Raw genomic sequence first — 11,619 nt, 5'->3', positions numbered from 1 at the left:
TGAGACAAGCAGGCTGCCCTCACGAGGCCTGAGCTCTGCTGGAGCCGAAGGGTATAGAGCGAGAGCTAGACCCAGGGAAAGGGCCTCATTGGCCCCTCACTACCAACACCATCTTCCTCTACCCCTCAACGGTCATAGTGGAGGTTGGAAACAGAGTGACAAAGTCAAAGAGTCCTCAAAGCATCACCTGGTCATGGCCCAGCCCAAACTGGATAGGAGAGCAGCTAGCATGACAGATGAGAGAACTCACAACAACTACAAGAAGAATCGTAAAACTAAGGGCATCGCCTCCAAAAGGAAAAAGAAGAAAGAGATGATGCCAAGTTCTAGTAGAGAGAAACAACATGATATCCAGCCATTGACAGTCAATGCTGTGCTAATAAGGCATGATGGAAGCCATCTAACCAACTACAGTGGTTCAGAGCTCTCCACCCAGCCACCACCTCTTCCCAGACAAGGGAACCTCCACCCAGCCATGACCCAGGCTGTAGCGCACAGCCAGAGCTGCCCTTCTACTGCCGACCTTCTACTACTCGGCCTGTCTGACTCTGAGCACAAATGTACTCCAGATGAACAGAGGCAGGACCAGGGGCACACCAGGCAGACAGGGCAGGCAGGGAAAGCAGGGAGGAAGAACCTAACCAAGCAGCAGGCTGTGAAAAAGGTCCCCAGAGAACTCAGGAAACGTGACAGACAGCCTTCGTCTGGGCGTAAAATGACCCGGCCCACAGCGGAAACAGCAGCAGAGGCAGAGAAAGGGAGTGAGGGGGAGGCCCACTGGTGTAAGATGTCAGCTGGAGAGAGGGAGTTCCCAGACACTGACACACGGAGAATAAGGACTGAGGACACTGACTCTGTGCCATGGCTCAGCAAGGACGATATTCACAAGATGGAGTTCCTCTCGGGCAGCGAGGTTATCAATAAGGCCAGGGTCCCAGCCCACGGACAGGTCCTCCATGTAGGGCTGGGTGCCCCTCATCATCCCCCTTCTCCTGGGGCTCCATTGGCTGACCACAGTGGGCACTGCCAACAGGGTCTGTGTGCCCTGATCAAACGTCCAGACGACTGGTTCGAAGTCTTCGCTTTCCATTTAGACCGTGTTCTCGGCTTGAACAGGAGTCTGCCCACAGTGTTCAGGGCCTTCCACAGTGACATCTTGCCTTATAAATACACCAGAGGGGCAGCCAGACCCGTGGTGTGGTGGGACCCAGGCATCCAGCACCTGGCTGATGATGACAATGACCAGAACTCGTTCCCTCTCACCTGGCCCCAGTACCAGAGCCTGCTGAGGGCCAGGTGTGGCAGTGGCAGCGGCATGGCCCTCAACGAGACCCCCTGTGTGGGGGTTCACCATGCGGAGTGGGGGCGCCTGGCACTCTTTGACTTCCTCCTACAGGTATAGAACAACTAATAACACTCTGTATCCTCCAATCACACTTGTTAAACCCTTTTATTTAACTTATTGACAGCATTGATTTGAACGTTTAAGAGATACATTGGCTAGAGTTAAGAGGTCAGAAAAACTGATAGGTAGTGGATGTGACTGTTAGGTTTTATATGTGACTGTTAGATTTCATATGTGACTGTTAGATTTTATATTCCTCCTAATGCCAGGCCTTCTAACCCGATCTTAATTCCTAACCGTATCCCTAACCTTAGCCATAACCTTAACTCATTTTTATTCTGATCTGCCACTCAAACGTACACATCCAAACTGATAGCGTTCTATATCCTTTCAGTCACACCATATGAAGACAACCTATGGAAATAATGCATAGACTAGAGTTCTGATTGAAATCTCACCTCACCTTGAGAGATGTAAGTTTTGTAAAGTTGTTATTCCAGTACGCTGTATAAACTGACAGTTAACTAGTGATTCACTTAACGTCACTATGGAGGGCCCAGTTGATAAGGACTCATGAGGTCAGGCAGACTGGGAAAACTCATGGCAGACAACGGTCCTTGGTTGTGTCCCAAATGGCACCATATTCCCTATATAGTGAACTACTTTTGAATATAGCCCTATGGGCCTGGGTAAAAGTGGTGCAATACAAAAGAAAAAGGGTGCCATTTGGGATTCAGCACTTGTTTTGCATTTATATTAAAGAACATTCTCACTGGATGAAATCCACCGACCTCGTCTAATAGTAGCCTGGCAGTCCTTGATAATGAGCCTATTTGAGCACTGGATTGTATTGCCAAGGTCTTATCATCTGAAGAACTCTACTCACTAAACTGCCTTTGATTAAAAGATGCCGGCCAATGAAAAGAGTGTGGAGATCTCTCTGTCTGGAGCGATAAATGTAATTGATTATCAGATAATTATGTTTTTTCATGGATCACAGGTAGAAGGGTATTGTAGTGAGTGCATCCCATCAGCTTACTAGACATACAACATAATAAGTCATTACTTCAAGCATCGGCTGTCAGTGCAGCTTACCGATCGCTGCAGCTGTTCACAGCCCATCTGTAAATAGCCCATCCAACCAACTACCTACCTCATCCCCATATTTGTTTTTGTTTTTTTCTGCTCTTTTGCACACCAGTATTTATACTTGCACATCCTCATCTGCACATCTGTCACTCCAGTGTTAATTGCTAAATTGTAATTACTTTGCCACTTTGGCCTATTTATTGCCTTACCTCCTTACTTTATTTGCACACACTGTATACAGATTTTCTATTGTGTTATTGACTGTACTAATGTTTATCCCATGTGTAACTCTGTGTTGTTTTTATCGCACTGCTTTGCTTTATCTTGGCCAGGTCGCAGTTGTAAATGAGAACTTGTTCTCAACTGGCCTACCTGGTTAAATAAAGGTGAAATAAAAATGTACACTCTACTGTAAGTCGCTCTGGATAAGAGCGTCGGCTAAATGACTAAAATGTAAAATGTAAATGTATAAAAAAATTATCATTCTCCCACTAGATGAATGAACATTATCATTCTCCCACTAGATGAATGAACATTATCATTCTCCCTACTACAGTAGATGAATGTATCAGCGCAGTTCAATAAAAAATCAACACAATGTTTGTCTCTAATTTAGCTTTAAACTCGTTTATGATCTGCCAGTGATTTATAATGAAGTTGGAGATCTTTATTGTGTAATAAATGATGGCTGATGGTCCTTGTAAGAGCCAGATGGAGGATCATTGTGTGTGTGTGTGTCTGTGTGTGTGTGTGTGTGTGTGTGTGTGTGTGTGTGTGTGTGTGTGTGTGTGTGTGTGTGTGTGTGTGTGTGTGTGTGTGTGTGTGCGTGCGTGCGTGCGTGCGTGCGTGCGTGCGTGCGTGCGTGCGTGCGTGCGTGCGTGCGTGCGTGCGTGCGTGCGTGCGTGCGTGCGTGCGTGCGTGCGTGCGTGCGTGCGTGCGTGCGTGCGTGCGTGCGTGCGTGCGTGTTTGTAAAGCTGAGACATCCTGAGAGGATGTAATTAAGACAGGGCTGATAAGGCCAGCTCTGCCACAGTCCCACTCTAAATGGAATAATATGTCAGTCTAACTCAGCATGGGGAATATCTAAGCTGCCATTAGGGAATGAGAGGTGGCAATGAAGCCAACAACCCAATGATGTTTATTGCATGTAAGAGAGAGTTAGTACGTATGGTATAGAGAGAGTACAATGTACAATATTTGATACACACAAGTACACACACACCAGTCTCGGTCTTCATCAGGCTTCTAAAGACCCAATGACTGGCCGCTGGCAGTGTGAAGTCAAAGTCAGGGTTGCCATGGTGATGCTCGGCAATCACGGATACCTAAGTCCACATTAGGAAGGACTGAGAGGAAAGTGATAGCAGCTGCTCCTTTCGCTGTCCGTCTCTAAAGCCAAAAGAAAGTCCATTTCTTTGTTTAGAAAAAATGCCAGAAGAAATAAACAGTGTGCTGGTGCACTCGGATGGGTGAAAACTACAAGGCCATGGAGACTTAGTATTAGGTGCTCTTTGAAAAGGGTGGTCTATGACTGGCAGAACAATTATGGGGATGAAGGACACCACATAGTAAACAAAACATTTAGAAAAATGTCGTGGGGCTTACTTTTTCCATCCATTCCTTTGTTACTGCAGGGTGAACAGTCATCGTTACATAGCCAATACAAATTGCGGGCAGAATACATATTGTTTCAGAAAATAATGTCTCACAATGAGAAGGAAACAATTTTTCTAAGGCATAAAGAGGCTGAGTAAACATACATTTTTTTTTAAATGCCTCTAAAAGAGATGAGTCACAAATTGCATTCTTTGATTGTGTTCAATCTATATTCTCTCACTTTGGAGGCCATTACAGCATTTTATCCATGCCACCCATTCTATTAAAAATAGAAAACAATTTTATAGAACACCCAATCACTGAACCAACTCAGCTGTAGAAAAATCTGTTAAAGATAAAGAAAGACTGTCTTATCTCTCTGTGAGATGGAATAGAATGGGTAACTGAACTGTGGGGAGAGATAATAGTGGCTGAATACAAAATGGAACGCTATTCCTATATAGTGCACCAGATTTGACTGGCTCTGATCAAAAGTAGTGCACTATATAGGGAATAGGGTGCCATTTGGGATGCGAATAGCCACTGTATGAATAATACATGAGTAGTTTCTTTGCAGAAGCCAATACCTGTAACATGGCCAACTGTATTGATTGTATTGATTCAGTGGAATTGCTGACTGGGACCCTGTAACACTTGTTCCTACCTGCTCATTTAACACATCTAATGGCTCTGATGCGGAACCTAACACCAATTAGCAAGGGGAACAGTGTGAAGGACACACAGTCACACACGCACTTTGCCTGGGAAAAACAGAGGAGACAGAGGACCTTGCGCCAACTGTCCTCGTTGTTGGTCATTGCCTTGGATGCTTTGAATTGCCATTGTAGGCTAAGAAGGCTACCAAAGTATTGTTATGAATTAGTTGTGAGTAGGCTTTTTGTTTTGCTTGTGATGTTATTGTGTGTGATATAGACCTTAATAGCATGTCTTGTTTCCCAGAGACTTGGTGGTTGTGTAATACTGTATGTCAACACTGGAACCGTATCCAGGAGACTCTTGTACTCTGTCCCTACGTGAATGAGTGTATTCTAGTGTAAGGGTGAAATGTAGTAGGGATGTGAGAACTCCTGAAGGCGCTAAAGAAGTGAAGCAAAATGGTGTGGTGTGAGTTTTACCACAGAGAGACCCAGACAGCCCTGGGGGCATATCTCACCTTGGTAACACTCAGAGGAGTGTGGCAATGCCTTCACTTCTCAGTTTAACAACAATGACAACATTGCTCCCTTCCTCCCCTGATAGTTGGTTTGTTCTGCGGTGTAATGAGGAAGAGAATGATACCACAGGTGTTGATGTTGCATCATTATATTTAGGGATTTTTTTGTGTGAAAATGCAAATTCAAATAAACTGCAGTGAATGCATACATGCATGAAAAAATATAATATGATGGGTGTTAACTTTGAAAAAAGAGCTTCCTTCTTTAAACAGTGATTATTGAAGTTGGTGAAGTGGAGAGAAGTCAGCCTGAAGTTACAATAGATATGAATTTAAAGTACACTTAAAAGTTTGGCTTTTCTATAGCATTCTTGTTCATAGAATTGGACTTAATGCAATAAATGAGGTGGCAAAAGAAGCAGTCTTACTGCTTTCGCTAGCTTGCTCTGGTTTGCCCTCAGCTGCAGGTGATTGACCTACAATGACTGAACCACCTCTTTACTGTAATCAACTCTGGTGACCTCTGACCTCAAAGTCAACGTTCCCGCAGGGGTCTGTCTCACACAAGTAACTACCTCCTCATCATCCCTCCTCTGACCTCCTCTCACCATCCCCCCACTCCTCCTCTCACCATTCCACTCCTCCTCTCACCTCCCTCTCGCTCTCGCTCTCATGCCAAAGGCAACCTCTTGGCAATAGGGGGTGCTATTTGCACTTTGTAATAATTTCGTTCCCAAATTAAACTGCCTCGTACTCAATTCTTGCTCGTACAATATGCATATTATTATTACTATTGGATAGAAAACACTCTCTAGTTTCTAAAACCGTTTGAATTATTTCTCTGAGTGAAACAGAACTCATTCTGCAGCACATTTCCTGTCAGGAAGTGAGATTTCTGAAATCGAGGTCCCTGTTCTAGGGTCAGTTTATAAGTCCCCATGTAAGCTATGGGGCTACATGCACTGCATACGCCTTCCTCTAGATGTCAGTAAGCGGTGAGAATTTGAATGGAGTGGATTGCACCATCTGGGGCCCTATATAAGACCGTGGAACGGAAGTACCGTTCTTTTCAACGGGGCGCCTGGCGCAAGAGGGACATCACAATGGCGTCCTGCAAAGCTTTCGTTTTAGCAGTTCTATATCTCCGGTCATGTTTTTATTCGTTATAGTTGTTAAAGACATCATAAGGTAGTTAATTTAAACCGACTTATAGCAGTTTATATCAGTTTATTGCGATTTTCTGGGATTTCTTTGTGACGCGCTATCAGGAGTTGGACACCTATCCGGCACATAGCTAACGTTAGCGGCTATTTCGACAGGAGATGGGGACATCTTTCAACCAAAAGACGATTGTTCTGGAGAAAGGACACCTTGCCCAAGATTCTGATGGAAGCTCAGCAAATAGTAAGCAGTCTTTATGCTGTTAATTCGTATTTATGTTGACAAATGTCAAATAATAATTCCGCCATGAATTTCGGTGTGGTCTCGCTTTAGCGCACGCTGTATTGCGCAGTAACGTTAATTTTAAAAATCTAACACAGCGATTGCATTAAGAACTAATTTATCTTTCATTTGCTGTCCAATCTGTATTTTTTAGTCAAGTTTATGATTACTTATCGATTAGAATAGGTGCCTTTCCCAAGATTTCTCCTGACATTTTCTTTGCAGCTTGGCTACTTTTCTCATTGTATAACCACGATTTGTGCCGCTAAATATGCACATTTTCGAACAAACTCTATATGCATTGTGTAATATGATGTTATAGGACTGCCATCTGAAGAATTCTGAGCAGGTCAGTGAAAAAATTAATATCTTTTGCTGGGTTATACGTTATCGCTATTTTTGGCTTGAATCAATACTGTTGTGTGGTTTGCTATTGTGGTAAGCTAATATAATGCTATATTGTGTTTTCGCTGTAAAACACTTAAAAAATCTGAAATATTGGCTGGATTCACAAGATCTGTGTCTTTCATTTGCTGTACGCTGTGTATTTTTAAGAAATGTTTTATGATGAGTAATTAGGTAATACACGTTGCTCTCTGTAGTTATTCTAGTCGCTTTGGTGAGAGTTGTGATGGTGGCTGCAATGGTAAACTATGATTTATACCTGAAATATGCAAATTTTTCTAACAAAACATATGCTATACAATAAATATGTTATCAGACTGTCATCTGATGAAGTTGTTTCTTGGTTAGTGGCTATTTATATCTTTATTTGGTCGAATTTGTGATAGCTACTGATGGAGTAAAAAAATGGTGGAGTAAAAAAAGTGGTGTCTTTTGCTAACGTGGTTAGCTAATAGATTTACATATTGTGTCTTCCCTGTAAAACATTTAAAAAATCAGAAATGATGGCTGGATTCACAAGATGTGTATCTTTCATCTGGTGTCTTGGACTTGTGATTTAATGATATTTAGATGCTAGTATTTACTTGTGACGCTATGCTAGGCTATGCTAGTCAGCTTTTTTACTGATGGGGGTGCTCCCGGATCCGGGTTTGGGAGGAATTAGAGGTTAAGCTGTAACTGTCACTAACTCTATCAACACTTTGCATTTGGATTTCTGTCAACAAAATGATCAATGACTGCATAGCGAACAAGCGGTAAGAGTTATTTGCTATGGTTGATGATTTCAGAAAGTAAATACATTTTCCACTTGTTTCTTGTAGTCACCCTTGATTTTCCTCTTGGAAAGCTGTTCTGGAGTCTGAAGTTCTTTATGAAGAAAGGACCGAAGAGATCCTATAAATCAGGAGTTCCCAACCTTTGTTCACCAGGGCCCCTTTTTCACATGTAAAACATGTCATGCACCCCACCACTTTTTTTATTACTGTTTATTGAGATAGCATATATTAAATACACCACCAGCTTGAATTTGTTTCATTTGTGGGAACTAGGAAAATGGTGTTGTTCTGAAGCTAATTTCCTACAATTCTACGTTTTTTAATGATAATAATCATAATAATGGATAAAGAATATAGTCTAGACCGTTATCAAACATGTTTTATTATGATAATTTATATGAACACTCAATTAAATTATTCATATTCTATTTTATACAAAGTGAATAGATCAATTGATAGCCACAGAGTCACATTGTATAAGATTACTTCCCAAGCAAAGTCTGAAATTACGCATAGTCCAATTTCTTTCACTCCTCGACTTTAGAAGGTCATAGCTCAGCTTCTGAATGTCATAGAGACCAATCAAATATAATCCCATGTGCATCAAAGTCGTGTCTTCCTTGGGTGTTTTACCGCTTGTTTCTAGCGTAAAGAATCACAGATGTATGTGTTGTTTTAGATCAGTATACAATCAGGAATTGTAAAAACTAAAACAATTGGGAACCCCTGCTACACAGTTCTGTATGTAATTCCATGGAAAGGACATTGTTGATGGTCAATCCCAACTAATCCATGTTCTTCCATCCCCCCGTGCAGGTGAATGATCGTCTGGACCGGTACTGCTGCGGTTTCCAGCCTGACCCAGCAGAACCATGTGTGGAGAACCTGCTACATACCAAGTGCAGGAACTCAAAGGATCTAATGCTGGTGCACATCCTGGTAACTACCATATCACACCCCAAAAAACATCATACGGACATAATGTATGGGCCATTCTGGCTCAGACAAGGCTTACTTACTTACTTGGACATCATGTAAGATAATAGCCTGAAGGAGGTTTAGGAGGAGGCTTGTCTAAATAATCTAATAGGACAATCTAAACAGACCTCTACATTTATTAATATTATTACTACTATCCAGACCTTTTCTTCTTAACAAAGAGAATTCCGATGTTGGACAAAGATGATCACTATTCTTTTACAACTGCTCTGGAAAAATGACTCCCTCTTTCCACTGAACCTGCTGAACTCATTGCTGATACGTGGTACTCGCTCTTGACAAAGACAAATAGAATTCTATTAAGCACATTACGCTTTATTATTTCAGCTGTTGTAGAAAGGAGTAAGAGTTGACTTTGTATCTATATACTGGATTCTTGACCTAGCTCACTGTAATATAGTGTATATTCTGCTGTACATGTCATTCTTAGTCTTCTTGATGTGTAGTATATACTTATAGAATTACTCACACAGTGCTATTTGGGTTGTTAACTGGATCTGTCCTGACAATTATGATTTCTCATTTCTTTGTTTTTGAAGATGTTTTGTGTACTTTGACATTTTTAGTACATTGTTAGGAGCTAATAACACAAGCATTTCACTGCACCCGCTATAACACTATAACGCTGTACGTGACCAATAAACTTTGATTTATAGTTTGATATATAGTGAGAGGTCTAAAAAAGTTATATCTAGTTTAAAGTTATTCTCTCAAGCCTTCATCTCATCTCATAATTACTATATTAATATCTATCAAAGAGATACAGTTAGTGTTGATGATAATTTATGCTAAACTATACTGTCTGTCTATGTTTTTTTCTACAGGTGAGGAGGGTAGAGCCTACCAGACTGGTGTTTATAGACAATGCAGGCAGGCCAAATCATCCCCATGACAACCTCAACTTCCGCTTAGTAGAGGGCATCGATGAGTGAGTACAAACATCTATTATCCAGTCTCTATTCAAGGCTAGACAGAACCATGGCAATAGGCTTAGTCTGCCAGAACTCCGGCCAAAAGTACTGCACTATATAGGCAACTGGGTGCCATTTAGGAAGCACCTTAGTGTACAGAAGCTCAGTTGAACCCTACATCAACCCCACATCACACAGCCTTAATGTGTGTTTCCTAAATCCAGTGAAGCGAGTGGGCGGATCTTCATAACTCTAGCTATGCATTGTTGTTATTTCTTTCTGAATAGATGCAGTATAACTGTTGGTAGATGAAACTAAAATAGCCCACATCATCACAATATGCTCAGTCAATTGGGTTTGATATCCTTTGTCTGGTATTTGTCTGGATTTAACAGTCTTACTGTATTTTTCTGGCAGGTTTCCAGAGAGAGCCGTATCAGTTCTCCAGTCTGGCTGCTTGGAGAGCATGCTCCTGAGTTCGCTGTATATGGACAAGGAATTCTGGGAGAGCCGAGGGGGGGCACGTGGCCTGAAACCTCTCATCCACACTGTTGAGCAGAGAGGGAGAATTCTGCTGCAGCACATCCACGACAAGAGACTGAGACTGAACAGGGATTTATGAATCCAATGGCCCAGAAGGCACCTAGCAGCACATTAATTTCATCCAGGCAGGGGGTGCCTGTGACAGACGTGGAAGCCTCCTCAAGGTCCCAGCCAGCCTAAAGACACAGGGTGTGTCTTAAATGGCACCCTATTCCCTATATAGTGCACTACATATGACCACAGCCCTTCATTGTCTATAACACCCTACGGGTCCTGGTCAAAGGTAGTGCACTATATAGGGAAGAGGGTGCTCTTTGGGCCACAGATACAGTATCCCGTTCCATGCTGGTTGTGGTTCCCATCCATGTTGTATCCATACATCTTGCCAACATCCCTCAAGCCAAGCAAATTATGTTATTGAAATTGCACCGTCTTCTTCCCTGCCTGTTCATGAGGTGAGTTTTGTATTTTCTAATAAAAAATAGCAGATTGAAAGATGTATTTAATGTCTGTTATATGAGATAAGCGTTTGGCTGTAATCTTAAAATGAAAGATTTTAGATCAATGAATAGCTTCTGAACTGGATCCAGGCTTCTTGTCGATAAGAAAATACCAAACCTTTTATAAGATTGTGCTCCTAAGACAATGATGAGGAAACCCTCTCAATTGGGTTAAAGGAACACAATTATTATTATTATTATTATTATTGCTGAACATTGGACTTATTGCCTATGTTCCAGGACATTTAGACAATGTTGACTCCACGCCAATTAATGAACAATGGACAATATATTGAAGTGACCTACAGACTGGGGTTGCTTCCTTGTGGGGATACAGCACATTGCATTCCTATGGGCTAAACTGTTTAGGATAGATGGCCAGTCCCATAGGCTTTGACACAATTCATTTATTTAACATGTTTTTCTATGTTTAAGGTAATTTAAACCATATTGATAATACCAATTAGGATATTTTACTGTTTAGGCTTGCATGTATGTTGTTATATTTAGCCTACTTACTGACTCAAGACATTTCAGCTTTTCATTTTTAATTCATTTGTAAAAAATTCTAAAAACATTATTCCACTTTGACATTATGGGGTATTGTGTGTAGGTCAGTGACACAATCTCAATTTAAACCATTTTAAATTCAGGCTGTAACACAACAAAATGCGGAAAAAGTCAAGGGGTGTGAATACTTTCTGAAGGCCCTGTACACCTCTATTTTCTTCAATCAAGAAACTAGAAATTTAACATATGAGCTTGTCTGACCACCACACTTACTACTTTAAATTTCAGAATCTCCTAAAAGAGACACAAGCTGGCGTTTAAAAATGTC

At 41.6% G+C, this 11,619-nt stretch overlaps 1 protein-coding gene across 1 annotated transcript; it reads left to right on the top strand.

Moving 5' to 3' along the window:
- The first annotated feature begins 220 nt into the window (after window positions 1-220).
- gask1a (golgi associated kinase 1A) lies at window positions 221-11,351 on the top strand. Its single transcript, XM_038977272.1, has 4 exons — window positions 221-1,396; window positions 8,645-8,767; window positions 9,652-9,755; window positions 10,156-11,351. Exons 1-4 carry the CDS (start codon window positions 230-232, stop codon window positions 10,358-10,360), a joined length of 1,599 nt encoding a protein of 532 aa, XP_038833200.1. The 5' UTR covers window positions 221-229; the 3' UTR covers window positions 10,361-11,351.
- The last annotated feature ends 268 nt before the right edge of the window (window positions 11,352-11,619 follow it).

Source organism: Salvelinus namaycush, chromosome 37 (genome assembly GCF_016432855.1).
Source record: "Salvelinus namaycush isolate Seneca chromosome 37, SaNama_1.0, whole genome shotgun sequence".
Lineage (NCBI taxonomy): Eukaryota > Metazoa > Chordata > Actinopteri > Salmoniformes > Salmonidae > Salvelinus > Salvelinus namaycush.
This window is presented reverse-complemented; position numbering and strand designations above follow the sequence as displayed.

What these genes read in the sequence shown, in the direction of transcription:
- gask1a (XM_038977272.1), top strand. Translation starts at nt 230, where the DNA reads ATGACAGATGAGAGAACTCACAACAACTACAAGAAGAATCGTAAAACT. An exon ending in TAATGCTGGTGCACATCCTG is followed by an intron (nt 8,768 to 9,651) that starts GTAACTACCATA and finishes TTTTTTCTACAG; the next exon opens with GTGAGGAGGGTAGAGCCTAC. An exon ending in TTAGTAGAGGGCATCGATGA is followed by an intron (nt 9,756 to 10,155) that starts GTGAGTACAAAC and finishes TTTTTCTGGCAG; the next exon opens with GTTTCCAGAGAGAGCCGTAT.